Source organism: Rhineura floridana, chromosome 2 (genome assembly GCF_030035675.1).
Source record: "Rhineura floridana isolate rRhiFlo1 chromosome 2, rRhiFlo1.hap2, whole genome shotgun sequence".
Taxonomy (NCBI): Eukaryota; Metazoa; Chordata; class Lepidosauria; order Squamata; family Rhineuridae; genus Rhineura; species Rhineura floridana.
In genome coordinates, this window is record NC_084481.1 from 159,466,553 (window position 1) to 159,494,495 (window position 27,943).

Genomic DNA, 27,943 nt, shown 5'->3' on the forward strand with positions numbered 1-27,943 from the left:
TTCCGAGAACATTTTAAGCTAAAACAGCAATTATAGATTACAAAGCAAGAAAATAGCTCCAAGATTCAAGAACAGCTTGCAGCCTCTAAGATGTTAACCAGAATTTCAAGAAATATGGAAAACTAAACAATGGCCCACAGACTGGAAGCGTTCAATATACATCCCAATTCCAAAGAAAGGGGATGCCAGGGAATGCAGTAATTATCGAACTGTTGCCTTAATATCCCATGCAAGTAAAGTAATGCTCAAGATTCTACAACAAAGGCTCTTACCATGTATGGAGCGAGAAATGCCAGACGTCCAAGCTGGATTTAGAAAGGGAAGAGGCACCAGAGATCATATCACAAACGTATGTTGAATAATGGAACGGACCAAGGAATTTCAGAAGAAAATCACCCTGTGCTTTATAGATTACAGCAAAGCCTTTAACTGTGTAGATCATGAAAAACTATGGAATGCTTTAAAAGAAATGGGGGTTCCACAGCATCTGATTGTCCTGATGCGCAACCTATACTGTGGACAAGAGGCTACTGTAAGAACAGAATATGGAGAAACTGATTGGTTCCCCATTGGAAAGGGTGTGAGACAGGGTTGTATTTTATCACCCTATTTGTTTAATCTGTATGCAGAACATATCATACGGAAAGCAGGATTGGACCAAGATGAAGGAGGTGTGAAAATTGGAGGGAGAAACATCAATAATTTAAGATATGCAGATGATACCATACTCTTAGCAGAAACCAGTAATGATTTGAAACGAATGCTGATGAAAGTTAAAGAGGAAAGCACAAAAGCAGGACTACAGCTGAACGTCAAAAAGACTAAAGTAATGACAAGAGAAGATTTATGTAACTTTACAGTTGACAATGAGGACATTGAACTTGTCAAGGATTATCAATACCTCGGCACAGTCATTAACCAAAATGGAGACAATAGTCAAGAAATCAGAAGAAGGCTAGGACTGGGAGGGCCGCTGTGAGAGAATTAGAAAAGGTTCTCAAATGCAATGATGTATCACTGAACACTCAAGTCAGGATCATTCAGACCATGGTATTCCAGATCTCTATGTATGGATGTGAAAGTTGGACAGTGAAAAAGGCGGATAAGAGAAAAATCAACTAATTTAAATGTGGTGCTGGAGGAGAGCTTTGCGCATACCATGGTCTGCGAAAAAGAGAAATAATTGGGTGTTAGAACAAATCAAACCAGAACTATTACTAGAAGCTAAAATGATGAAACTGAGGTTATCATACTTTGGACACATCATGAGAAGACCTGATTCACTAGAAAAGACCATAATACTGGGGAAAACAGGAGGGAGTAGAAAAAGAGGAAGGCCAAACAAGAATTGGATTGATTCCATAAAGGAAGCCACAGACTTGAATTTACAAGATCTGAACAGGGTGACTCATGACAGATGCTCTTGGAGGTTGCTGATTCATAGGGTTGCCATAAGTCGTAATCGACTTGAAGGCACATAACAACAACAACATAGAGTTGAAGCTTTGTAATAGGCTGAGAAGGGAATATATTATGATGTGCTAATAAGTATAACTGCCTGTGTTCACCGTAGAGGGACAGAGAATTTCCCCAACTTTTCTGTCCTGCAATGCATTGCTGAATAAAGTTGTTTTACTCTTTGGACTATTGTGTGAGCCTCCATGCTTGAACCCATAATTGGCTAAAATTCCACATCAGAGGGCAGCTATGAGAGAACTAGAAAAGGTCCTTAAGTGCAAAGATGTATCACTGAACACCGACGTCAGGATCATTCAGACCATGGTATTCCCGATCTCTATGGATGTGGAAGTTGGACAGTGAAAAAAGTGGATAAGATAAAAAATCAACATTTGAAATGTGGTATTGGAGGAGAGCTTTGCAGATGCCACGGATCGCAAAAAAGACAGATAATTGGGTGTTAGAACAAATTAAACCAGAACTATCACTAGAAGCTAAAATGATGAAACTGAGGTTATCATACTTTGGACACATAATGAGAAGACATGATTCACTAGCACAGACAATAATGCTGGGAAAAACAGAAAAGAGTAGAAAAAGAGGAAGGCCAAATTAGAGGAGGATTGACTCCATAAAGGAAGCCACAGACCTGAACTTACAAAAACTGAACAGGGTGGTTTATAAGAGATGCTATTGGAGGTCGCTGATTCATAGGGTCACCATAAATCGAAATTGACTTGGAGGCACATAACAGCAACAAACAAAGGATAGTAGAAAAATAACTAGCTTGTAACGGATCTGCCTGCTATTTTGATGGAATGCAATCAAACAGGCACTAATAACTGGATCCCATGCTTACTGTGAACACATTTGGAATTTTGAAAAAGTGCTGTGGGCACCATCCCCTCTGATTTATTCCTGCCCCACCCTTCAGCCAAAGAGAAAGTGAGAGTGTGGCCACACATTATTTGCTTTTCCAAGGGACCTGAGTTGATGTTTAATTTAGTAGAATTAAAAATGGTTCCTCTTTAATTTTTATGATTTTGCACAAAGTTCAGAAAAGCACCATATAATACAACTTTACAGTGGTGTACTGCACAGTGAAAATCACAGACACGGTCCTTGTTGTGCACCAGAAAAACACTGATGAATGGTACAGTTCCTCATGGATCTTCATCATCTTTTACTTAAGATATCAAAACAACCAACATATCACAAAACACATCTATGGACACAGATGTGATGTATAATTTGATGGTGATTTTGAAGTGATCTCATGTAAAAATTAGGAGCATTCATAGGGATTTATGTCTCGGATCCATGCTTTTGCACCATGAAACATTGGAAAAGCAATGTATCTATGGTTTTTATGGTTCAGTCAATGAAACAGATGCAATATGTCATTTGGGAGTGGTGAACCTGTGAAAAAAGTATGCAGTATCAAGAACATCTATTTTATTGGCACTGATGTGTACATGTATGCACACACACCTTCTTTCTGTGGCACAGCACTCCCCCCCCATCTCTCTCCAGGCTCCTGCAGCATCCCACTTCCAACTCCTTGCTAGTCACTCTGTCTTCCCACCCCCTACCCCCATTCTCCTGCTTGCCCCCTGTTCCCTCCTACCCTCTTGGTTGCTCTGCTTTCTGTTCAGTTGCTCAGGTGCTGATCTGAAGCTTAAAAAACATACACTGAAAGTGAACGACCAAGAGAGAGAGAGCTCTTCCTCCTTCATCTCTATGATCTTCCCAAGGGTGAAAAAAGGAAACTGCCTTTGCCACCTCATGGCGCAGGGGATAGTGAGCTAGGAAGGGGGAGAGGGCTCAGAGGTTTCAAAGGCACCAATTGCAACACATTTTTCCAGGAGTTGGCGATGGTCATGGAATTGACTTTTCCTGTGCCAAGTCAATGCTGTATATTACATCTTTCAGCGTTAACATCTTCAAGAAAGTTGGAATTTGCATTTGCAAGTTTACAATCCTGGATAGCAAGTCATTGCGATAATAGGCTTTACATGCCTGAATTATGCTGTGATCCATGGGCTGGATCAGTGCAGTGGTATTCTTCAGGAGAAGTAGAGCTTTGATTTTCCTGTTTCTGGACAGTAGGGCTTCAGCTGAAGGATGGGCTGGATAGTGGTCTAACAGCAGGAGAGCTTTCTGTTCCCGTTTCCTTGAACTCAAGTAGTGTCTCATCAGTGGTACAAACTCCTCTTCAAACCATGAGGTGAAAATATCACACATAATCCAGGAATTGGAACTGCTGCGGTGTAGCATGGGCAGTGATTTCATGTTGATGTGCTTGAAACACTGAGGACTCAGACTTGCCAGTGCACATCAGGTTCAACTTTGGTTGCCCTCTGTCCTTTGGGTGTCATGCCTGCCTTGTTACATGCCTTGAAAACATCCAACATTTTGCCTGGGAGGAATTTGAAAAACAGCCCTGTCTCATTACAGTTGTATAGCTGTTAATTGTTGTAATTGCCCTCTTTGATCACTTTGGCGAGAAATGTTAGAAACTCCGCTGCTGTGTTAGTGTCACTGGATGCAGCTTCACCTTCAAAGTGTACCTGAAAGATCCCATGAAGAACCTTCCACCTCCAAAGCCAGCGTTCAGAAGTCTTGAAGGTGTAATCTTTGCCAAGTAGCTGATTGAATTTTACTGCTTGCACTTTCAGGATCACCTCATTCACCAGCACTCCTTCAGAATACTTATGTAAGAACCACTTACAAAAGCAGTCATTCATGGTACTCTTCTGAAAGAGCCTGGTTTTCCTTCTCTGCAGTCCTTCTACATCCTCAACGCTGTCTACGAACACACATCACTTTTCTTCCTCTTTCATCCAGCCCCATATTGTCCCTTCTGGAATTTCACACTCCCCAAATAAACTGGCTTTTGATCCACCATTTTTGACTCTCTCAATAATTTTAAGGTTTCCTTAAAGTGCTGGACTACGACCTGGGAGACCAGGGTTCAAATCCCTACACAGTCACGAAGCTCACTGGGTGCCCTTGGGCCAGTCACTGCCTCTCAGCCTCAGAGGAAGGCAATGGTAAACCCCCTCTGAATACCGCTTACCATGAAAACCCTATTCATAGGGTCGCCATAAGTCAGGATCGACTTGAAGGCAGTCCATTTACACTGTGTAGTTTTTTTCTTTTTCTTGCCATTACTCAGTGCCTGCTATTCTCCCTGTGTGGTTTCCAAGCCACTGTCAGGTTGGTGGGAACAACCCTTAGCGTGACCAGTAGACATCATCTTTGCACATTCCATGTTCTGCGCATTCCAACCATCCCACCACCTCTTGCATCCCAGTCCTGCAAAAAGCACTTGGAGAACCTTCCCCGGTTGCATTTCAGCTCCGGCTCATCCTTAAAGGTTACAACCAGTAAGTACTGTGATGGTTCCTAGAGAGAAACCACTGGTGGTTGAAAAAACCCATGGGGAGCAGGCACTGAAGTGAGGAAAGTTGTTTGGAAAGACAGGAACCAATCTTGCGAGTTAAAAGATGTTAGAACTTCTGTACTGTGTATTTTACATGAGTGACATCGTCATAACCAGTGTATATCTGATTCCGCAGCACAGCAAGCTGCATTCTGCTGTACTACATTAGTGACCCCAGCTGTAGTCTGTGTCATTTCAATTATTAGTGTAAATGTGTTCCTCTGTTTCATCACCTTCATGACATGGTATTGAGGTCTCATCTGTGTATTTGAATAATTCAAGAGATGTAGGCATATGATCCTCATCAAGTTCTTGGTTGTGCACTTCTGAGTTTCATTATTCCATCCATGGTCTGTGGTTTGAACAACAAGGGCATGCTTTGTTGTCTCATTTTCTTACTCTGAGCAGCATAGGGAAGAAAACAAAGGGTTGTGCATTCTCATTTCTTTTTAGAATCTTGAATGGTCAAATCTCCCCCTTTCTTGACAAGGCTGCTATGTAGTTACATCCAGTGGAGCAGTGAAATCCCAGTAGGGATTTGTACATTGATGTTCAGTGAGTCAGTTCACTTTCTCACCTGAACAGTCACACTACATCCTATTTTCAACCCCCTGGCTCTGTATTCCCTTCTTCCCACTCCTGCAACTGTTGCACAGCTGATGATTATTGCTCTCTTGCCTCTCCATTCAGCCTCTGGAAGCACAGCTGATGTGGGCCATGTAGAAAATATTTGGGGCTCTGGCCTTGCTGGCCAACCCCTAACAATATCCCCCTTCATCATGGTTGGCAGTGGGCAGCTGCCTCCTTGGCATGGCAGGAGTGGCAAGTGAAAATGTGAAACCCTGTATATGTAACTGTATTTGTTCACACTCATCCCTTGTTACAATTCCTTCTCAGTCTACTCCCTTTTGTCATCTCCCATTTTCAAAACTGGCTTTCCCCAGGCACCTGGTTGGCCACTGTGAGAACAGGATGCTGGACTAGATGGGCCACTGGCCTGATCCAGCAGGCTCTTCTTATGTTCTTATGTTCTTAAAACTCAAACTATAAGCTTCTTAAAGCAGGAATCTCTGTTTGTGCTTATATTATTCTGTAAAGTGATATGTATTTAAATAATAATAGTAAATTTCCCACCCCAGAAATAGTCTTCCAGTCCAATGAACTGAATCAATCCTTTAATTAAAAAATTCTGTTGGAATTCTTCCAAACAAAATTGACTCTTTTGTCTAGTTTTTAGACTAGTAAAAGGGATAATAATCTTAGCAGATTTGATGCAACATTGATACTAATACCAACATTTACTAGATTTGTAATTTCTGTGTGTCATGCAATTCTAGGTATTATGGGCTCTTAGAAATGCTGTTTTAAATATCAATTTAGAAGTTCCTGGAATGTCTTACTAATATTTTTTCTTATGGTCAAGATGGTTAGTTTATAATACTAAATTAGTTTATAATACTGAATTTTGTTTGTGTGTTCAGTGTAGGAAGCATTGGAATTTGTAAACCCAACGTTTAGGCTGTTTCTTGGTGAAAAGAGGAGTGACAATATAAGATGAACAATTCTGTTCTAATGGATATCAACTTACACTTGAGACATTTTTTGAACTAGAAAGGATTGAAAAAAAATTAAATTTTAAATTTCCTTTGTATCTATTAATGCCAATGCTTTAAATGAAATTTACATACAAGTTTGTATATTTAGGATTAAATTAACAGTGATACAGTTATTCATAAAATAAGATGAACAGGTTTGAATTTGCTCTGCCATTCATTCATTTATATGCAAAGAAAAATCTGATATTGTTCTCTTTTTTCCCAGGAGACACTGATAGACTGGTGTGATGAAAAAGAACTTAACTTGATTTTAACAACTGGAGGAACAGGATTTGCACCAAGGGATGTCACACCGGAGGTGAGAGAGTTTTATCTTTAAAACCATCTGCCTTTCTGAAAACCAATGATGTTTTTCTATATATGATACTTCAGAAGATATTGTACATATTAATATAATATAAAATTCCATTGTATTTCAACTTTAAAAAATCCCTGTATTAAACACTTCAAAAGCAAGCAATTGATTTTACTTTGGTGCCGTATCTTGCGTCACTGTTTCACATGTCTAACTGGAAGATGGAGATTTTTCTATGGAAGTAGTTCTCAAAGTATAAAGTAGGCCTCCCTAGGGAGGTGTGGATAGTTATCCAAGAAGGTGCACAGCATCACACCACACAATGCTTGCCAAGGAGCAAGTTTCCCTCTATTTTTGCAGGGGTTTTCTTCCTTAAGGAAGAGGAATTTCTAACTATACTATGGAGCCATGGCGACTCTGCTTCTACTTTCTTTCTTTGATCTACATAGCCAGGAAACTTTCTTTGTGTTCATTATAGTTGGGGATACTCAAGCAGATGGTTTTCTTGATCCTGGTAGAGTTGGGCCCCTTTCACACATGCAGTAGTTTGGGAGCTGCTTTTGTGTGGTACAACCCATCACTGGAAGGGCATATGTGTGAATAAAGAGATCTCACAGCAAGGCCAACCAGGTAAATCTTTCCCATGCCATTGGTATCCTGCTGTGAGGGAAGAAATCAATCAGGTGGATTCATGTGATCACATCTTTAACATTTCTGCCCCCTGAAGTGTGGGATTGCACCATGCAGACATGGATACTGTTAGGCTCATTGTACATGTGAGCAGATCCTTAGAGAATACACGCTTTGTGTATTAATACTGATTTTTCCATCAGAAAGATTGGAACTTTCATTTTGATTTCACCCACATACCAGCTGTAAGAAATAGTGCATCTGATGAAGGGTTAGTTCACATTTAGTTTCATCAGGTGTAGGGTGTGTTGTGGGGGGGGGGGAGCAGGCAGAGTCAGGATTAATCTGGATTATGGTATGATTTACTTAGTTATTCATCAAATAGTCTAAATACAATAGTATTTTACTTGTGTTTTGCTGTACTTTTATCAGTCTTTTATTATCAGTTTTTAAAACTACTATTTTTAAAAAAAGGTTGGGTGAGGTTAAGCTTCTCCTTCAACAATAAATATGAATTGAATTTCCAGCAATTGATACATTATTTGAGATGGAGGAAATATACATAAAAGAACAATCATAATCTAAAGTAGAAGTAATTGATGGCAAGTATAGTTCAGGAAGTGGTATGTTTAGTTTCATTATTCCTTTGTAATCATTCCTTGTCCCCCCGTGTTGATTGAGTTGAGATGAACTGGGACCACCCACAAACTGAACTGAGATTGCTGCATATTTGGGTGAACCACAAGGTGTGCAGAAATAAAAATTTATTTAATTAAAACAACACCAACAAGGGACAAATCTACCAAAACAGATAAAGGAATGCATGCGTGCACTCACCTAGGAGCTGGGGGACCATAGCCCAGTGGTAGAGCATCTGTTTTGCATGCAGAAGGTCCGAGGTTCAATCCCCAGCACCTCCATGTTTTTAGATTGTTTTTAAAAAATGTGTTTTTAAATTTATATATTTGTTTTTGATGTTTTTAATTGTTGTAAACCGCCCAGAGAGCTTCGGCTATGGGGTGGTATACAAATGCAATAAATAATAAATGTAGGGCTGGGAGAGAACTCTGAAATCCTGGAGAGCCCCTGCCAGTCAGTGTAAACAGTATTGAGTTAGATGGACCAATAGTCTGACTTGGCATAAGACAGCTTCCTATGTTCCAGGAAGCAAACATGAAGGCAAGGAGGAGGTGGGTCTGCAGAGTTGCCTGTTCATAGCATGAGCTGTATTTTAACAGTTGAGAGCAAACATGGGAGGGAATGTGTAAGAACAAAGTCACTTTCAGCATGCATTCCACTTAGGCTGCCATCTGTGTCACTGTGCTGGCATCTAGGCTCAGACAGCCTGGCAAGACAGGGGGTTAGCAATCTGCCTTATGAGGTTGACAAAGCCTGGCTGTTAATGAGATACCTTTCTTTGCTTTTCTCCTGTGCAAGGAGGAGAGTGAGAAAAATCTTCCACTCAGCATTTATTCTAAGCTCAACAAAACATGTACATGGATTTTTGAGTGGTTAACAATTTCAGTTTTTAGATAAATGTAAAGTTCTTTTAAAAATAAAATTTAGGCAATTTCAACCAAGTCAACATGAGAAACTTAAAATATTGGGTGGTACGGTTAACTCAGTCTTCTTCACCTTTGTCTTCCTTCCTTGTTCATTGTCTGGAAAAGAAATATAAATTTTCCTTCTTTTTCAGTTCCCAACTTATTTCTCAATTTAGAATGAATTAGTCCAAAGAAAGAAAAAAATCTCTCTATACCTGCATAAGAGGCTGCTGCTGTCAAGAGCTGGATTACAACTTCAGTGGTCTTGTCTTTGTTCAGATCTATTACATCTCCCCACGTTTTCTGTTCATTGACTTTATCTTACTGAGAGAGGCAAGGCCTTGAGACAGAGAGGGAGAGTGTGCACTTCATGTTCACCACCTGCAGAATAGGACAGATCAGGGACACATTCACACTGTACATTTATTCCGCTATCATTCCACTTTCAGCAGCCATGGCTTCCCCTAAAGAATCCTGGGAAGTGTAGTTTGTGAAAGGTGCTGAGAGTTGTTAGGAGATCGCTATTCTGATCACAGAGCTACAGTTCTCATGTTGTTTAATAGTCAGTCCCTCTTCCCAGAGAACAAAGAGCATTTGTGCCCTTAGAGGTACAGTATAATGTCAGAATTGCCCAGCTTGTTCAGAAATTAAAATAAACCTTAAACCTTATATTTATCTCATTCTAGATACATTGCATAGAGATCACTCATTTTTCCATTGTGCTAACATTTTTGTATAAGTCTGGCAGTATAATGTGTTAATAATATTGGTGTTCTAGAAGATATTTGCTGCATAGGCATGATCCAATAAATTAAAATTTAAGAACAACAGAGAGAGAGAATGTAGAAAAGACAGAGGACCACTGCAAGTACTACATTCAGAAAAGCTTTGATCCTGTGATTTACTAATAAGAGGGTGGGAGAGTCTTGTGATTGATTTTTATGGATAAATGTTTAGTTTATTGTTTTCAAAATTGACTTATTATTACATATTGTACTTTTTATTTTTTACTGCTGTTAGTTACTTTGAGACTTATGTGGAAAGCACCTCAAAACTTAAACATATAAAATAGTCCATTTCTCAGTGTTTGTTGCGCCCCAGGCGCTCCAGGAGTTAGCTCAGGGAGAGGGAGAGGAGTCAGATGAGGACGAGGTCCCTGGGAGCGTTGAAGGAAGGGAGAGCGCAGTCGGCCCACAGACTCCATCAGCCAGCCCCCCCATCGAGGCAGTTCCCGCTCCGCCTGCAAGCCTCCTGCCTGAGCCGTTGGGAAGCGACCCCTACACACGCACCAACCACACCCCCACAGGAATCCCCGTCTGGCACTTCAAACGCTTCCCAGCAAACCAGCTTCCTGCTTCTGGAGGTTGAGCCATCGCCTATCAAAGCTCTGCTGTCAGATGGGCAAGCGGAGGCTTGCCCCCCCTCACCCTGCACGAGACGGCACAAGAAAAGGGTCCTTGAGAGGGTGGAACTTCGGAGGAGCCATCGGTTACGGGTGAAGACCTTTCCTACTTAAGCAGGTGCCCGCCCAGGCTCCAGTGCTGATTCAACTCTCCCCACACGTTGCAGAGACTATAGGTAGCTTAGTTAGGGAAGGTAGTGAGCTAGAGTAGACAGGTTTATGAAGTGCACTGCTTTGGACGTAAGCATCACTCTAATAAAAAGAGAATTAAATCAAGCCTTGTCTCCATCTCATGTTTTGGGCTGTGGGCAGGACAGCTTGAATCAGCCATCACCCCTCTCACCGACACTCCCATGACCGACACTATGGAGACTAGCAACAGTGCCGAAGGGAGACTTCAAGGAACTGTCCAAGCCTTGTACGCCGAAGTCCAGAATCTCCAGGCAGTACCCCAGAATCTCCAACTCGAGAACCAAAACCTTCAAGCCCTGATTGCTCAAGGGGGCGTGGCATCGGTGGCCGCACCATCCATCCGAGTCAAGGCGCCTGTGGGACTACCACCTCATTATGGTGGCCAGAGTGACCAGTTCACCACGTTCCTTGCCCAGTGTGAACTGTACATGCTTGTGCATCAAACCGAGTTTCCAAATGACAATGTGAAGGTGACTTTTCTCATCAGCCTCTTGGAAGGAGAGGCAGCCAAGTGGGCTACCCTGTATCTGGTGAGAAACGACCCTGTCCTGAGACAATACACTGCCTTCATTGCAGCCATGACCAAGATGTTTAGTGACCCTCAGCGTAAGGAGACGGTCGCCCGCCAGCTAGGAACTTTGAAGCAGGGGAAGGGCTCTGTGGCGACCTACACTTACACATTTCATGTCTTAGACCAAGAGGTGGAATACAATGACCCGGCTTTGATGTACTTCTACCGGAATGGGCTTTGCCTAGAGGTGCTGGACGAATTAGCGCGCACCCCCTCAGCCAGCAGCCTGGCGGAGCTGATCCAGTTATGTTTGCAGATAGACAGCCGGATTGAAGGTCATCATTTGGAGCGCAGGGCGGAATTTCTGCTTTCTCAGGTTCCCACACCTCTTCCCCACATCCATTTCCCACCTAGCATGGGAACCTCGACTCCATCAAGGATGGAGCCTATGCAAATTGGAGGGGTTATACCATGTCTGTTGGAGGAGGATAAGGAGAAGCACAGGAGGGAGTGGCTATTTCTGTACAGTGGGAAAGGGGGGCACCTGGCCCGAGGATGCCCCTCCAAAGGAGAGAGAGCTCCAGTGCAGGAAAACTTAAAATCCCAGCTCTCATAGAGGCAGAAGAGTTGGGAGCGAAGTAGGCACCACAGCCTCACCAACAACCCCTCCCGTCGCAACCTGCCCTTCATCTGCCGGTTCGACTGACTCTCCTTTTGGGGTGAAGTCTCTGGGTTACGTAAAACTTGGTGAAGCCGCACTGTCGATCATGGTGCTAACCCAGAGACTTCACCCCAGGCAAGGTTCACTATGTCCTCATGTGGCAGCTGCCCAAAACAAAGAAAGACTTTCAGCGATTCATGGGGTTCTCCAACTACTACCATCGGTTTGTTGCTAATTATTCTGACAAGACTGCACCCCTCACAGACTGCTTGAAGGAACCAGGTCCCTTTCACTGGTCTGATGCCGCACAAGGAGCTTTCGAGGAGCTGAAGGTGCACTTTGCCTCAGAACCCATACTGCAACACATGGACCCTGCACGCCCCTTTGTGGTGGAGATGGATGCGTCAGACGTGGCCATTGGTGCGGTGCTTTTACAACCAGTACAGAGGGGGGGTCTGATACCATGCACTTACTTTTCACGGAAGTTGACAAGCTCAGAGTAAAATTTCACCATGTGGGGAAAAGAGTTGCTGGCCATTCGGGATGCGTTTGAAACTTGGCGACACCTTTTGGAAGGAGCACAGCACAAGATTGAGGTGCGCACTGATCATCGGAACCTGGAGAGCCTTCACACCGCCCGTAAGCTGAACCAGAGGCAGGTGCATTGGGCGCAGTTCTTTGCTCACTTCCACTTCAAGATCCATTACATTCCTCAGGTGCAGAATAAGCAGGCAGAAGCCCTGTCCCGCAAACCGGAATACCTGGAGAATCTGCCTCCGAGACCACTGCAACTGATCATACCCCTTGAAAAGATGGTGGCGGGGGGTGCCAGGACTCCTGGGTGGAGGATGTGTGGATGGCGCAAGAACAAGATCCGTTTGTCCAGGAGAAGCGCTCAGAGTTAGAGGAGCAGCCTACTGAGATGCAGAGGGCTACATGCTGAAGGGGGGGTGCTGTATCATCACGACACCATGTACATGCCCCCCGGGGATCTGAGAGCCAAGGTCCTGTGTCAGTGTCACGACTCCCCCACTGCTGGGCACTTTGGAGTCTTCAAAACCTTGCAATCAGTCACCAGGAAGTTTTGGTGGCCCCGGATGAATGGGCAGGTGAAGCGTTACGTCCAGTCCTGCCCCACCTATGCCAGAGCTAAACACATCATGAGACTGCCAGCAGGACTCTTAGAGCCACTCCCTACCCCCCAGGGTCCTTGGCAGATGGTAACTATGGACTTCATCACTGACCTTCCCTCCTCACAGGGGAAAACAACAGTGTTGGTGGTAGTGGATGCTTTTACTAAAATGGCTCATTTCATTCCGTGCATGGGACTCCCAAATGCACGAGACATGGCTCAGCTGTATGTGCAGCATGTGTACAGATTGCACGACCTCCCAGATAGTTTAGTTTCAGACCTAGGGACACTGTTTACAACTTGGTTTTAGTGCACCTTGTGGCAACTGCTGCAGAGCGAACTAAGACTGTCGTTGTCTCATCACCTGCAGATGGACGGTCAAACTGAGAGAGTGAATGCCACATTAGAGCAATATCTCCACTGTTATGTCAACTACCAGCAGGACAACTGAGTGTCCTTTTTGCCTCTAGTGGAGTTTGCTTACAACAATGCAGTGCACATGACCATGAAACAGACTCCATTCATTGACAACCTGGGATATTACCCCCGAGCGTTTGCCTCCCCACACGGTAGCCCCTCCGTTCCAGCAGCTGAAGAATTTGTGCAAGAGCTCCAGACAATGTAGCAGCTGTTAAGGAACAGCTAGAGAGGGCAAAGGCGGACTATAAGACAGCGACAGACCAACATCGACAGGAGGGGCCCATAATCCATGTGGGAGACAGGGTGTGGCTGTCCATGCATTACCTGCCTACATGGGGGCACTGCCATAATTTAGAAGTTTGAAAGGTGGGGCCCTTTGAGGTGGAGGCTCAGATCAATCCAGTGGCTTTTTGTCTGAGGTTGCCTCCTACACCCAGTGTTTCATAGCTCCCTGCTTACTCTGGAACACTCCCCAGATCCCCACCAAACACCAGAGGTGCCTCTGCCCCCCATTGCAGTGGGTGGACAAGAGGAATATGAAGTGGAACAGATTTTGGACTCACACAAGCTCCGAGGGTGGCTTCAGTATTTGATTCACTGGAAGGGATACAACCAGACTGAGTGTTTGTGGGAATCAATTGATTAAGTTCATGTGCTGGACTTGGTGAAGGAGTTCTGTGATGCTTACCCGGACAGGCCCAAGCCCAGGGGATGGGGGGAGATGGTGCATGGATGGGGGGATGATGTTGCACTCCAGGAGTTAGCTCAGGGAGAGAGAGAGAGGAGTCACCCTGCACGAGACGGCACGAGAAAAGGGTCCTTGAGAGGGTGGAACTTCGGAGGAGCCATCGGTTACGGGTGAAGACCTTCCCTACTTAAGCAGGTGCCCGCCCAGGCTCCAATGCTGATTCAGCTCTCCCCACATGCTGCAGAGACTATCCAGGTAGCTTAGATAGGGAAGGTAATGAGTAGACAGGTTTATGAAGCATGCTGCTTTGGACATAAGCATCACTCTAATAAAAAGAGAATTAAATCAAGCCTCATCTCCATCTCGTGTTTCGGGCTCTGGGCAGGACAGTGTTATTTGATCCTGCCTCTTTAAAAATAAGCAGGACTTTAGTGTATTGCTTTTTGTTAGTTTATGCAAGTCAGTTTTTCATATTTAGTATTCTGAATAGTTTGTACATGTTTGGGTTGTGTGCCAGGGTAGTTACAATTTTGACCTGCAACCTTATCCCAAAATGAATCGTCAAAAGGACTCTGAAGAATGTGCATTGTTGACGCTAACAAACTGGAAAGATTAGTTTTGTTCTTCTTTAAGGTCTCTGGACAGTTACACAAATAATATCTGTGCATGTTCAGACCACCGTTGCTGAAGCTTCCAAAGCACATACCTTCCAAAGTGGAAACCCCATACCTCTTCAAGGCTCAAAGACGGGACTAGGGTTATCTGTTTCTTTCTGACTGCTCACAATAAAGGAGCTCTCTTTAGAGCTTCAGAATTTTTCTCCTCGTATCGATTCCTCCAAAGATATTTCACCAGATAGTTTATTTGGTTTCATCTCTTCGTTGCTTATTTTGAAGTTTTAGAATGTATGTCTTTATTTTGTGTCCATTGTCTGTCTTTCTACAATTGTATTGTCATTGCCTTCTTCTGCCTTGTATCATGTTTATTTCTCTTATGTTCAACTCCCCTCTTTTTTCTACCTGAGTTCAACTTTAAAGTCAGTTTGCCCATAATGCCAACCATGAGCTGGTGCTATAAAAATGAATCCTGTGCTCAGATTCTGCTGCCTCCTTCTTTCTCCTCCTTTCACGCTCTGCTTAGTTTGTTGCTTCCTAGGTTGTGGTAAACCATAGATTGCTATTTCATTTGCCCTTGCCCTCCAAATGAAAATGGCAAAACATAGAATCATAGAATAGTAGAATTGAAAGGGGCCTTTAAGGTAATCAAGTCCAACCCCTTACTCAATGCAGGAATCCAAATTAAAGTATACCCGATAGGTGGCTCTCCAGCTGCTGCTTGAATGCCTCACCACCTCCCTTGGTAATTGGTTCCATTGTTGTACCACTCTAACAGTTAGGAAGTTCTGATGTTCACTTGATAGCTGGCTTCTTGTAATTTGATATTTTGTGTCCTGCACTCTGGGATGATTAAGAAGAGATCCTAGCTCTCTTCTGAGTGACAACCTTTCGAATACTTTAAGAGTGCTATCACACATCCCTAGTCTTTTCTTCTCAAGACTAAACATGCCCAGTGCTTTCAATCTCTCCTCATAAGGCTTTGTTTCCAGTTCCCTGATCATTCATGCTGCCCTCCTCTGAACCTGTTCCAGTTTGTCTGCATCCTTCTTAAAGTGCTGGACACAGTACTCAAGATGAGGCCTACCCAGTGCTGAATAGAGGGGTACTAGTACATCACGTGATTGGAAACTATACTTCTGTTAATGCAGCTTAAAATAGCATTTGCCCTCTTTGCAGCCACATCAGACTGTTGGCTCAAATTCAGCTTGTGATCAACAAAAATTTGAAGATCCTTTTTGCATGTAATATTGCTGAGCCAAGTATCCCCCATCTTATAACTGTGCACTTGGTTTCTTTTTCCTAGGTGTAGAACTTTACACTTATCCCTGTTAAATTTCATTTTGTTGTTTTCAGCCCAATGGTCCAGCCTATTAAGATTATTTGAATTTTGTTTCTGTCCTCCAGGATATTGGCTTTCCCTCCCAATTTTGTACCCTCTGCAAATTTGACAACCATTCCCTGCACCTTCTCATCCAAGTCATTAATAAAAATGTTGAAGAGCACTGGGCCCAGGACCAAGCTCTGAGGAACCCAGCTCATTACCTCCCCCCAATTTTAGAAGCAACTATTGATAAGCGCTCTTTGAGTCCAATTCTGTATCTAATTATGGATCCACCTGATAGTTGTTCCATCCAGCCCACATTTAGCTAGCTCACTAATTAGAATATCATGGGGCACTTTGTCAAAAGCTTTGTTGAATTATTATGTCCAGGAAGTATACCAGATCAAAAAATGAGATAGTCTGGCAGGATTTGTTCTTGACAAATCCATGTTGGCTTCTAGTAATCACTGCATTGTTTTCAGTGTGCTTACAGACTGACTGCTTTATGATCTCCAGAATTTTCCCAGGGATTGATGTCAGGCTGACTTGTCTGTAGTTCTCATGTTCCTCCTTTTTGCCGTTTTTAAATATAGGGACAACATTAACCCTCCTCCAATCATCCGGCACTTCACCCATCCTCCACAATTTTTCAAAGATAATAGACAGTGGTTCCGAGAGTTCTTCAGTCAGTTCCTTTAGTACTCTAGGATGCAGTTCAACTGGCCCTAGAGATTTGAACTTCTGGAAAGTGATTAGGTATTCCTTGACCATTTATCTATCAATCTCATGCTGCAGTCCTGCCCCTTCAGCTTCACGTTTGTCAGCTGTAGCCTTCCTGATGCCATTCCTACATGGTTTAAAGCTAGTTTGAAATTTGTAAAACAACCCTTATATTCACTGTTTAAGCTTCTTTTTGTTTTATTTTCAATTTCCCAATTTCTGCTAAATATTTAACTTGTGTTCCCAGTTTGAAATTTTAACATATAGCCATCATATGACAAAAGGGAGGGTGTGTGTGAAAATACTCTTGATAAATCTTGATAAGAATAGCATATTAAGAAAAGGTTATAACATTTTTTCAAATCCTCTGGAAGTCCATTGAACTTTCTTTACATTTCTTGACGCTGTGAGAATTCATTTTTGAGACTGCATGACTAAACAATATGGATATTAATTGATACTCAAGACAATTGAATATTAATGGATACATATTTATCAAAGTTCCAAAAAAATTAACATATTTATAATTTCTTGACCATTATTTTTGTTGTATTCAAAATAAAGATTAAATATCAAAACCTCAGATGTAAATACTTTGCAGAAAAAATCTAGCAAGCTCAAGACTTAAAAATATCTATGTTACTTTTTTAAAGAGCAAACAGACCCACAGAAGGAGAGAACCAGATATATTATAAAATATTAAAAGATGAACCATGTTAAAGATTGCAGTTAAACATGGATTCAGGGTCTGGAAATGTTGAAGACTATTGCTTTAGTACATTTGGTTTCTTTTGAGGCTGCATCTGTTTTACTGTTCCTATATTAAGATTCAGAAAAATATAATGTATTAAGTGATTCTAAGTATTTATTATTTTATTATTATTTATTAAATCTATATCCCACCCTTCTTCCCAATGGAGCCTAGGGTGGCAGACATATCAGCAAAACAATTTAACAAAAAAGAAAGAAAAGCATTCTAAAAACAGTGAAAACATTCTAAAACACAATTAGAGTTAAAATCATTCTGAAACACAATTACAGTTAAAAAATCAGTGCTCTTGTTTCATCAGTGATCTTCAGGTAGCCAGGAACACCCCTTCAGCCATCAAATGCCTGGGTAAACAGGAATGTTTTCAAATTCCTCCTGAAAGTCAATAGTGACAGAAACAGACACACCTTATTAGGTAGTCAGTGATGTCTTCATGCTCATAAAAGGCACTACATTCACAGCCAATCCTATACATATATCCTCAAAGGTAAGTGCCTTTGAGTTCAACAGGGTTTATTCTGAGGTAACTCAATATAGGATTGAAGTCTCAGAGTGTTAGACAGAATTCTAGAAAGGCTGCAGTTTCTGATACGCTGTATTAATACTCCTTAAATTTTTATTTATTTAAATAATATCAGTGTCCCTGGCACTTACAGAGTACAGAATGGTGAATGTATTTTGCAGCAGAGTACTGACAAGACATGAGATTAGACATTGTAGTTAAAATGCATAGAAGTGCAATATTCACATGCAGAAGGTAACAAGGTATCCATGAAGTAGAAGAGGTAAAAGAGATATTGGATTAGTGTACACATAGCAGGGATGGAAAGATCTGTCAATTTTCGATTCTTTCCATTTCTCACTTTTCTAATGTTAAAGTCTACATTTCTGCAGCAATCTGCGTTGTTGTTTTTTAAAAAGTCCTCATGAAAATTCTCCACCATTTTAGTGCGAATTTCTCCAAATAACCACATTTTTGACAAAGGTACACATTTTTGCAAGCCATTTCTCATCACATCATGCCTTTTTGCATGTTATTTTCACTCATACATTCATTTTTATGCACTTCCCCTAATATATGCATTTTTATAAATATTGTATAGTTGGCAAACTGCATCCCAAAATTCTAAATAAATGTGAATTTTGAAGGATGGCTGTGTTTCAGTTCTCATTGTTTCAGAAAGTGCGAACTTGATAAATTCTGCTTGAAATGTGAACTGAATCAAAATTCTCACCCATCCCTAACACAAAGCCAGCTAAGGTTAATTGCTGGCAGCTTTTGAAAGCTGCATGACAGCAGGGTGTTGAGGAATTCACAAAACTGGGTACAAAAACATACACACACACAACTTCATTGGAAGATTCCAGATTCTAATATTATGAGAGAGGAGGGGGGAAAATCTCTATTTATTTACTTTCTTCGCACTAGTGATGGGCTCCATTTCTGCAATAATTGGATTTGCCATCGGATTAATTATGATTTCTGATATTCTCCATCTTTGCGGAGAGAATTTTGAAGTAGCAATTCTCCACGCCTGGTTTCCGATTCATTCTTCTTTTTTTACGATTCATTTACAAAAAAAAATCACTTTGAAATCATCAATAGCGTGAGTGATATTTTTATGGATCTACTTTCTGTGTTAGCTCTTCAAATGTCAGCTCTTCAAATGTGTCAGCTCTTCTGTGTCAGCTCTTCCCTTTCACTGATGTCAGTGAAGTGTTGATTGTAACTGACAGATAGAAAGCAGCAGGGGGGAATGAGGTGTTGATTGTAAGCAGCAGGGGGGAAGACACTGACTTGATTATCTGCCTTTATCTGCTCTGCAATGCACTTAAAAGTTTGGCACTCTTGTCTTCATTTTTATTACCTTGAATAATATGGTGTCATCAGTAAACTTGGCTACCTCATTGCTAGGGTTGCCATATTCCAGTACCACAAATCTGGGCAGGCTAACTTGCATATTATGCATATTATTTGCTAATTATGCAAATTAAACACGTTAAAGGTTGCATTGTCCAGTTGTTTTGCTTTTGTGTCCCAATCTTATAATAACACAAAAATATATCTAGTCAATGTGGATTACTAAAATAAAATGAATGATGAAACAGGAACAACCCCCCCCCAAAATAATAAGTATTGTTCAGACTATGCAATAAATTTTGTCTTCAACATGAATAAAGCTGTATCACAATAAACAAAACACAAAAATGTATAAATTATATGACAATAAACAATATATTACAAAAACAGGTCAAAATATGCACTTTGCTTCCTCTTCCTATACCCCACATCTGCTCTGGAGGGTTCCCTAATTATCCAAAGTAGATTTGGGGGGGCATATGGAGGGAAGAAAGGAAGATGGTCCCATTGCATGAATGGGAATCTGTTCCACTCCAGCATGGAATGCTACTAGATTTCACTATATATCTTTATATACATATACAGAATAAAAATGACTAGCCTCTTGAATAGCTGTTCTTTATCTAGTCTGTAAATTAGTGTTGCAGCTTTCGCCTGAAGTAAGCAGCCAGAATTACATGTATAGATAACTAAATCAATTCAGTCAAGTGCTGCCAATGAGCAGCATATCACATATCGGTGAATAACAAGGGGATAATCAAACTTATGATACATACTTTTGTGAAACATATACATTCTTATACATGCACTCCAAAAGCCAGTATGCCAAAATATTGAGAAGCACCATTAATGCAAACAAATATATTCTAGAGCCTGCAGAAATCAAAAGAAAAAGAGCAGGCTAAACCAGGCACACCCTCACTGCATCTGAATTAAGCCAACAGTTCCTTCCTTTTGTCCCCACAAACACAGACAGCACCAATATCAGTATCCAGGCAAAAGTAACCAAATCCAAACCTCTCACTCAGAACTATGCACATCCTAAAGAACAGACTGTAAACCATCCATTAATCCTATAACAATGACAGAGAGCAATAACATCCTTTAAATTCTTCATATCAACCATCCAGATGGACAGGCAAAGTAGACGACCTCTATCATTTCTGGAAAATATAATATTAGAGGTAGAACATACGTGCTGGCCTCAAGCCACCAGGACTTTCCTGGTAATTTGTGCTAGAAAGAGGCTTGGCTGGGCCGGGGGTGGTCCATAACTATGGATAGGAACATAGCTTCCATTCTCCATGAGGGAGAAATTTGATTCATATTTAAGACCAAATTTATCAAATTGACGCTTTCCAAAATAATATGAGAACCGAAACATAGCCATCCTTCAAATTCACATTTATCCAAATTTTGCAATGCAGTTCTCCAACCAGTGTTTACAAAAATACCTATACTAGGGGAAATGTGCATAAAAACGAACATATTAGTGAAAACAACAGAAAAATCATTATATCAGGAGAAATTGCTTACAAAAATGTGTATGTTAGTGGAAACTGCAAACAAAAATGTGTTTATTAGAAGAAATTCACACTGCAGAATATTTATGAGGATTTTTTAATTGCAAATCCTACAGAAATGTGGAGAACTGAATTTATGATTAGAAAAATGAGAAAACGAGGGAACTAAAATTGACAGATTCTTCCAACCCTAGTTGCTAAATGCCAAATCAGACCAGTGGTCCATCTAACTTGGTATTAAACCTGGGACCTTTTGCATATAGAGCATGTACTCTTCTACTGAGTTGTAGCCCTACTCCAGCATTTGGTTGTATTGTTAGGATGACACTTTCAATATTAGAGATTATGATGGGACATATAGGAGATGGTTTGGCATATCATCCAATATTGATTATTTATTGTATAGTTTATCTATATTACGTACTATGTGAAATATAGATACCTTCCTTGGTATCTATAAATGAAGTGTGGATTATAAATACTTTTAATAAGTGACATCTGCCTTATGGAACAGGCTGGCCATTGAAGTTATGCAGGCTTTAATATTATGCACATATTGCTAGAGGCTAAAACTCTGGTATGTCTACAGGCTTTCCCAGAAAGACAAGTTGACTCACAGGCAATATCAGATTTCTTTTGGAAATTTGTGTTTATCTGTCTTAAGAAGAGCCTTCTGGATCAGGCCAATGGCCCAAATATTCTAGCATCCTGTTCTCACAGTGGCAAACCAGATGTCTGTGGCAACCTGCAAGCAGGACCGGAGCACCAGAGCAGATCTTCCTCCTACAATTTCAAGCAACTAGTATTCAGAAGCACACTGTCTCTTATTGTGGAGGTAGAGCACAGCCATTGTGGCTGTTAGCTTTTGATACTGTTATCCTCCGTTAATTTGTCTAATCCTCTTTTAAAGCCTGCCAAGTTGGTGGCCATCACTGCCTCTTGTGGGAGTGAATTCCTTGGCTTAACTGTTTGCTGTGTGAAGGACTTTCTTTTATCTCTCTTGAATCTTCCAGCATTCAGCTTCATTAGATGCCCACAATTTCTAGTGTTGTGAGAGAGGGGGGAAATCTTCTCTCCACTCACTTCATGCCATGCATACTTTTATACACTTCCGTCATTTCACCTCTGACTCACCTTTGTCTCTAAACTAAAAACCTCAAATGCTGCAACCTTTCCTCATAGGTGAGTCCATCCATCTCCTTGATTATCTTATTTGGCCTTTTTTGAACCTGTTCCAACTTTTTGAGGGGAGACAACCAGAAGTGTACATGGTATTCCAAATTCCAACTGCGCCATAGATTGGTATAACAGGATTATATTGGCAGTTGTATTTTCAATGCCTTTCCTAATGATCCCTAGCATGGATTTTGCCTTTTTCACAGCTGCCGCACACTGGGTTAACATCTTCATTGAGCTTTCCACTATGACCCCAAGGTGGAAGTGGGAAAGTCTGTGATGAAGTCCAGTGTCACCATTTGCCAGGGACCTTCAGGCATGGGAAGAGGCTCCAGCAAACCTGTAGGTCACCCTGGGGCATGTTTTGCCCTCATGAATGTAGGGCAGTATTGTACATATCTTTCTACATCATGCTTAATCTTTGGCCACCAAAAGTCCCACGTGACTGCCTGCAAGGTTTTAAAAAACCCAAGATGTCCTGCAGTGGGGGTATCACGCACTTGCTGCTGATGCAGTGTTTGGGCCGTTTGTTGGCTCTCTAGGTTTCAGTGGTCAGTACAAACTTCCACTTTGTGCCATGGCCCTTCCAACAGATGATGCCAGGTCTCGAATGCATCCAGTAGTTCTTTTCCCCAAACCATGTAGTTTTTCTCGGCACTTGACAGCTTTTTGGAGAAATAAGCGCAACTTCGTAAGCCCCCTCCCTTTTTGACTGGCTGTAATAACACCGCTCAAATGGCTACATCCAATGCATCAATTTCCACAATTAAAAGTTACTGGGCGTCTGCATGCTGGAGTATGGGCTCTGAGAAAAACAGCTGCTTCAGCTCCTCAAACACTTGTTGAGCTGCTTTGGACCAATGAAAGGGTCCAGAGCCTTTCAGTCAGTACGGGGGGCTGTCAGATTCAAGAAGGCTGTGATGAAGCACTGGTAATAGTTAGCAAATCCCAGAAAATGCTGAAGGTCCTTCTTGGTTTTGGGGTGGGGGTTGCCAAGAGAGCATGCAGCATACCTTCTCCACATCCATCTTGACTTCTGTGGGAGCGATGCAGTAACCCAAGAAATCCAGGGTGGTCAAGTCAAACCTGCATTTTTCCAGCTTGGTGTACAAGTGGTGCTCTCTCAGTCTGCAGCACCGCCTTCACATGCACCTCGTGCTGTTTGGGAGAGTCTGATAAATAAGGATATCATCCAAATAGACGATCATGAAGCAGTCTAGGTAGTCCCAGAAAATAACATTCATGAAATTTTGGAAGACAGCTGGGGCATTCGACAACCCGAATGGCATGACCAGATATTTGAAGTGCCCATAGCGGGTCTTGAAGGCAGTTTTCCACTCATCCCTCTTCCTGATTCTGACTAGATTGTAAGCTCCGTGTAAATCCAGCGTGGTGTAGATTTTAGCTGAAAGTAGGTACTCTAACATCTCGTTGATGAGAGGCAGCGGGTAGCTGTTGGGGATGGTAATCTGGTTTCATTCCCTGTAATCATGGCAAGGACATAACTCCCCATTCTTCTTAATAAACAGTAACAGGGCTCCGGCAGGGGATTTGTATGGCTGTATGAACCCTGTCTGTAGATTAGCATCCAGGAACTCTTTCAGTGCCACCAGCTCTGGCTCTAACAGGGAATAGATGCACCCCAAAGGGATGCTAGCCCTGGCATTAAGTCTATGGCACAGTTGTAAGGACGATGGGGGCTTCAGGTCAGCTTCCTTTTTGTCAAACACCTCTTTAAAGTCCTTGTACTTTACAGGAAGACATGTCTCCTCGGGCAGGGATGCAGCTGCCAGCATTATAGGGACAGATTTCTCGGGGGGGCTGGCAGTGACACTCGCAGTAGTCTGATTTAATGTCACGGTAGCCTCCTTCCAAGAGATGACCAGATCATGCTGTGCCAGCCATGTCATGTCCAGCACCACAGGGAAGGGGGGCAGGGCAGCTAGATAGAAGGATATCCTTTCCACATGGTCCGGTATTGCCACTCTCAACAGGATAGTGACCCTGGCAACAACCCCTGACTTCATGGCCATCCGTCTATGGTTTCCACGGACAGTGGCAACTCAAGTTCAATGACTGACACATTGTGCCTTTTGGCAAAGACCAGGTTCATGAAGTTGCTTGATGAGCCAGAATCCACTATCGCAAACACCTGGCTTCTTGCCCTATAGGCAAGCCTAGGTGGATTGGCAAGTGTAACACAGATGTCAGAGGGAGAGGCTTATCTTGAGGTTGCTAGTTTACAGTTGATCTCAGCTCGTGGACCTAAACAAGGGCTGGGATTTGAAGCTTTCAAGACTGGGTCGTTGTGAAGCAACAGGGGGCTGGCCCACTGCGTAGCCTCCCCTTCCAAGAGGCTGATGCTGAATGCCACCTTCACATCGTCATTAGGGAATTCTGACTGCTGCACTCATATGTAAAGCTCACACTGGGCTATGAATGTGGCAAATTGCTCCACTTTTCCACTGTAGTGGGCAGGCATTCCCACCGGAGACTTGATGTGGGGTGCCCATTGGCAAAGGCAGGACGGGCCCCTGTGCTTGCTGGGTGGGGATCCCCTGGATCACTGGCTGGGTCATCTGGAGGTGCAAGGCTTGATTCTCGGCTCAAAGAGACTGGGTTTCAGTTCTGAGGCTCTGGACTTTGGTTATCAAGGTTTCGACAGCTCTGTGAACATTCTCCCCTGCTCTGCCGCTTGCTTCCATTCTTTCTGTCATGGGGGCACTTGTTGGAGGTGGTGGTGGCTGAGTCAAACTGTCCTGTCCATTGTTGAAGGACTCAGTCGCAAACATGTCTTTGGTTTTTTCTCTTTTTATTAAAGTTATAGATACATCAAAAGCTTTGCAGCTCATTAACCTCTCTATGCTTTGAAGGAAATTTTGCCCTGAACTAAGCATAACTTTGCAGCTCTCAGACATTGACTCAGGAACCCCTCCCCTGAGTCAACTTAAGTAGGCTTGACTTTTGTGCATAAACGAAGGCTCCTTCTCAACTCTGTCCATTGAACTTCCTACCCCTGAAGTCTCCGATTGCAGAGTGATGGGGGATGGTTCTCAGCTTCCCCCTCCGACTGGTGGGGGCTATCTGTCTGCTGGATCGTGGAAAGGTGTGGGGTGCTCAGCTGGGGAACATCAGGTTGATAAGGCAGCGCCTCTGGTGCAGGCGAGGGGGCGTGTCTAATGCAGTAGTCTCTAATGGGGCAGTCTCCAACAGTTCAGGTTGAACCTTCAGGATGGGGGCCAGGATCAGGGGAAGATGAACTAACAGTGTCAGGGGTCTGGGCGCGCTGTGAGCTCTCCTTGCTTCTAGTTCCTTACCCCAGCTCGTTGCCCCAGTCTTCAAAAGGCGCCGAAAAGATAGCAGAGATGGTGCCTGCCTAATATTCAAAGGGAGGGAATTCCACAGGGTCGTGCTACCACACTAAATGTCCATTTCCTATATTGTGCAGAACGAACCTCCTGATAAGATGGTATCTGCAGGAGGCCCTCACCTGCAGAGCACAGTGATCGACTGGGTATATAAGGAGTAAGACGGTCTTTCAGGTATCCTGGTCCCGAGCTGAATAGGGCTTTGTACACCAAAACTAGAACCTTGAACTTGTTCCAGTAGCAAATGGGCAGCCAGTGCAATTTTTTCAGCATTGGGGTGACATGTTGGTGATACCCTGCCCCAGTGAGCAGTCTCGCTGCTGCATTTTGCACCAGCTGCAGCTTCCAGACCAACCTCAAGGGCAGCCCCACAAAGAGTTCATTACAGTAATCCAGCCTAGAGGTTACCAGTGCTTGGATGACAGTGGTCAATCTATCCTGGTCCAGAAGCGGCTGCAGCTGTCTCACCAGCCAAAGCTGGTAAAAGGCACTCCTAGCCACGGAGGTCACCTGGGCCTCTAGCAACATAGATGGATCTAGGAGCACCCCCAGAGTACGGACCTGTTCTTTCAAAGGGAGTATGACCCCATCCAAAGCAGGCAACTGACCAATTATCTGAACTCGGAAATCACCAACCCACAGCGCCTCCGTCTTGCTAGGATTCAGACTCAGTTTATTGGCCCTCATCCAGCCCACCACTGAGTCCAGGCAGCGGTCAAGGGCTTGCACGGCCTCTCCCGATTCAGATGTTACAGAAAAATAGAGCTGGGTATCATCAGCATACTGCTGACACCTTACCCCAAATCTTCTGATGACTGCTCCCAAGGGCTTCATATAGATGTTAAACAGCATGGGGGACAAGATAGTATCCTGGGGCACCCCACAGCACAGCTGCCAGGGGGCCGAAAGACACTCACTGAATGCTATTCTCTGAAAACGACCTTGGAGGTAGGATCGGAACCACTGTAAAACAGTTCCTCCAATACCCAGCTCACCAAGTCAGCCCAGAATGATACCATGGTCAGTGGTATCAAAAGCCGCTGAGAGATCAAGTAAGAATAACAGGGTTGCGCTTCCCCTGGCCTCCCGATAAAGGTCATCCATCAGGGCAACCAAGGACGATTCAGTCACATAACCAGGCCTGAACGCAGACTGGGATGGGTCAAGATAATCTGTTTCATCCAAGAGTATTTGCAGTTGCTGCGCCACAACCCTCTCAATCACCATCCCTAAGATGGAGGTATTTGCAACCAGTCGGTAGTTGTCACAAACCAATGGGTCCAGGGTGGGCTTTTTCAGGAGTGGTTGGATCACCGCCTCTTTCAAGGCGGCTGGAACCACGCCCTCCTGCAATGATGCATTGACCGCACCCTGGATCCACTTGGTCAGATCCCCTCGGCAAGCTTTAATAAGCCAAGAAGGGCATGGGTTGAGAGGACACGTTGCTGGCCGCATCATCACAAGTACCTTGTCCACGTCATCAGGCCGCATCAACTGAAACCATTCCCAAGACGTTGCAGCAGACGTTGCACTGGTCACCTCATTGGGGACTACAGTAGATGTGAATGGGGCATCAAGACTGCTACGGAGGCGAGCAACTTTACCCTCAAAGTGCCTTGCATACAATTTATAGTGGGCTTTCGAAGGGTCTAAGACTCCATTTCCTGGAGTTGGTGTCAACAGACCCCTGACAATATGGAAAAGCTCCACTGGATGGCTCCTTGAGGATGCGATGGAGGCAGAGAAGTGGGCCTTCTTCGCCGCCCTCACCACCACACAGTAGACACGGTTATGATGTTTTACTTGTGCCTGATCAGCCTCACAGCACGGCTTTCACCACTTGCGCTCTACCCGTCATCCAGCTTGATTGGCTGTAGAGACAGAGGGACTCTACGAGGGGGCCAGGAAGGGGCCACCTGCAAAAAAAGTAATGGGACTGTGTCCCGAGGCATCCTGTTGCAAAAACACCTGGTAAACAGGTTCAAAGATGGCTTTATTATCAACTTCTCTTTCTCCTGTTCAGATTGTCACCAAGCAATGTTGCTTCTTCTAATACAACAATGCAATATTGTTAAAATATGGCCCTTCCTTTCTGTTTCTGTGATAAAAACTCATAATTTATTTCTTGCCTAGATTATTAAAATCTCCACTCTGGTCTCCCATTGTCTCACCATTGTCTCCCCACATCTATCCAACACTGTACTGTGAATCAGTCATCTCATGTTGTTCTGAGAACATCACTGCAAATTTCTATGATGACTTCCTGTGCACTCCAGCATCCAACACAAGCTGCTTGTTCTTACCTTCAGAATGCTCCAAGGCCTTGCTTTCCCTTATTTCATTGCTCTGATAACCAAATAAATCCCTTCCTATGACCGTTATTCCTCCCGCTCCATCACCCTCACCTATCCTGCTCTCCATCACCCTCACCTATCCTGCTCTTCGCCCTCACCTATCCTGCTCTTGCAACCTAATATGCTTGAAACCAGCTTCCAGAACACTATGATACCATGAAACCACCTCTCATTTCCTTCAAATTGCCCCTCAAGACTTACCTTGTTCTATGGTCATTGGCTCTCACCCACCCACCCATT

The 27,943-nt window shown here is 43.1% G+C and overlaps 1 protein-coding gene and 1 long non-coding RNA gene across 16 annotated transcripts in view; one reads left to right on the top strand and one right to left on the bottom strand.

Moving 5' to 3' along the window:
• GPHN (gephyrin) overlaps nucleotides 1-27,943 on the top strand; it is a 476,088-nt gene that overhangs the window by 162,120 nt on the left and 286,025 nt on the right. For all 15 annotated transcript variants that reach the window (XM_061611035.1, XM_061611028.1, XM_061611032.1 and 12 more), the window contains exon 4: nucleotides 6,725-6,817. In XM_061611035.1, coding sequence (XP_061467019.1) covers nucleotides 6,725-6,817 — 93 coding nt within the window. The remainder of the gene's footprint in view (nucleotides 1-6,724; nucleotides 6,818-27,943) is intronic.
• LOC133377286 (uncharacterized) overlaps nucleotides 17,386-27,943 on the bottom strand; it is a 155,707-nt gene continuing 145,149 nt past the window's right edge. Inside the window, exon 3 of the long non-coding RNA XR_009760685.1 lies at nucleotides 17,386-17,796. This is a non-coding gene — a long non-coding RNA (uncharacterized LOC133377286). The remainder of the gene's footprint in view (nucleotides 17,797-27,943) is intronic.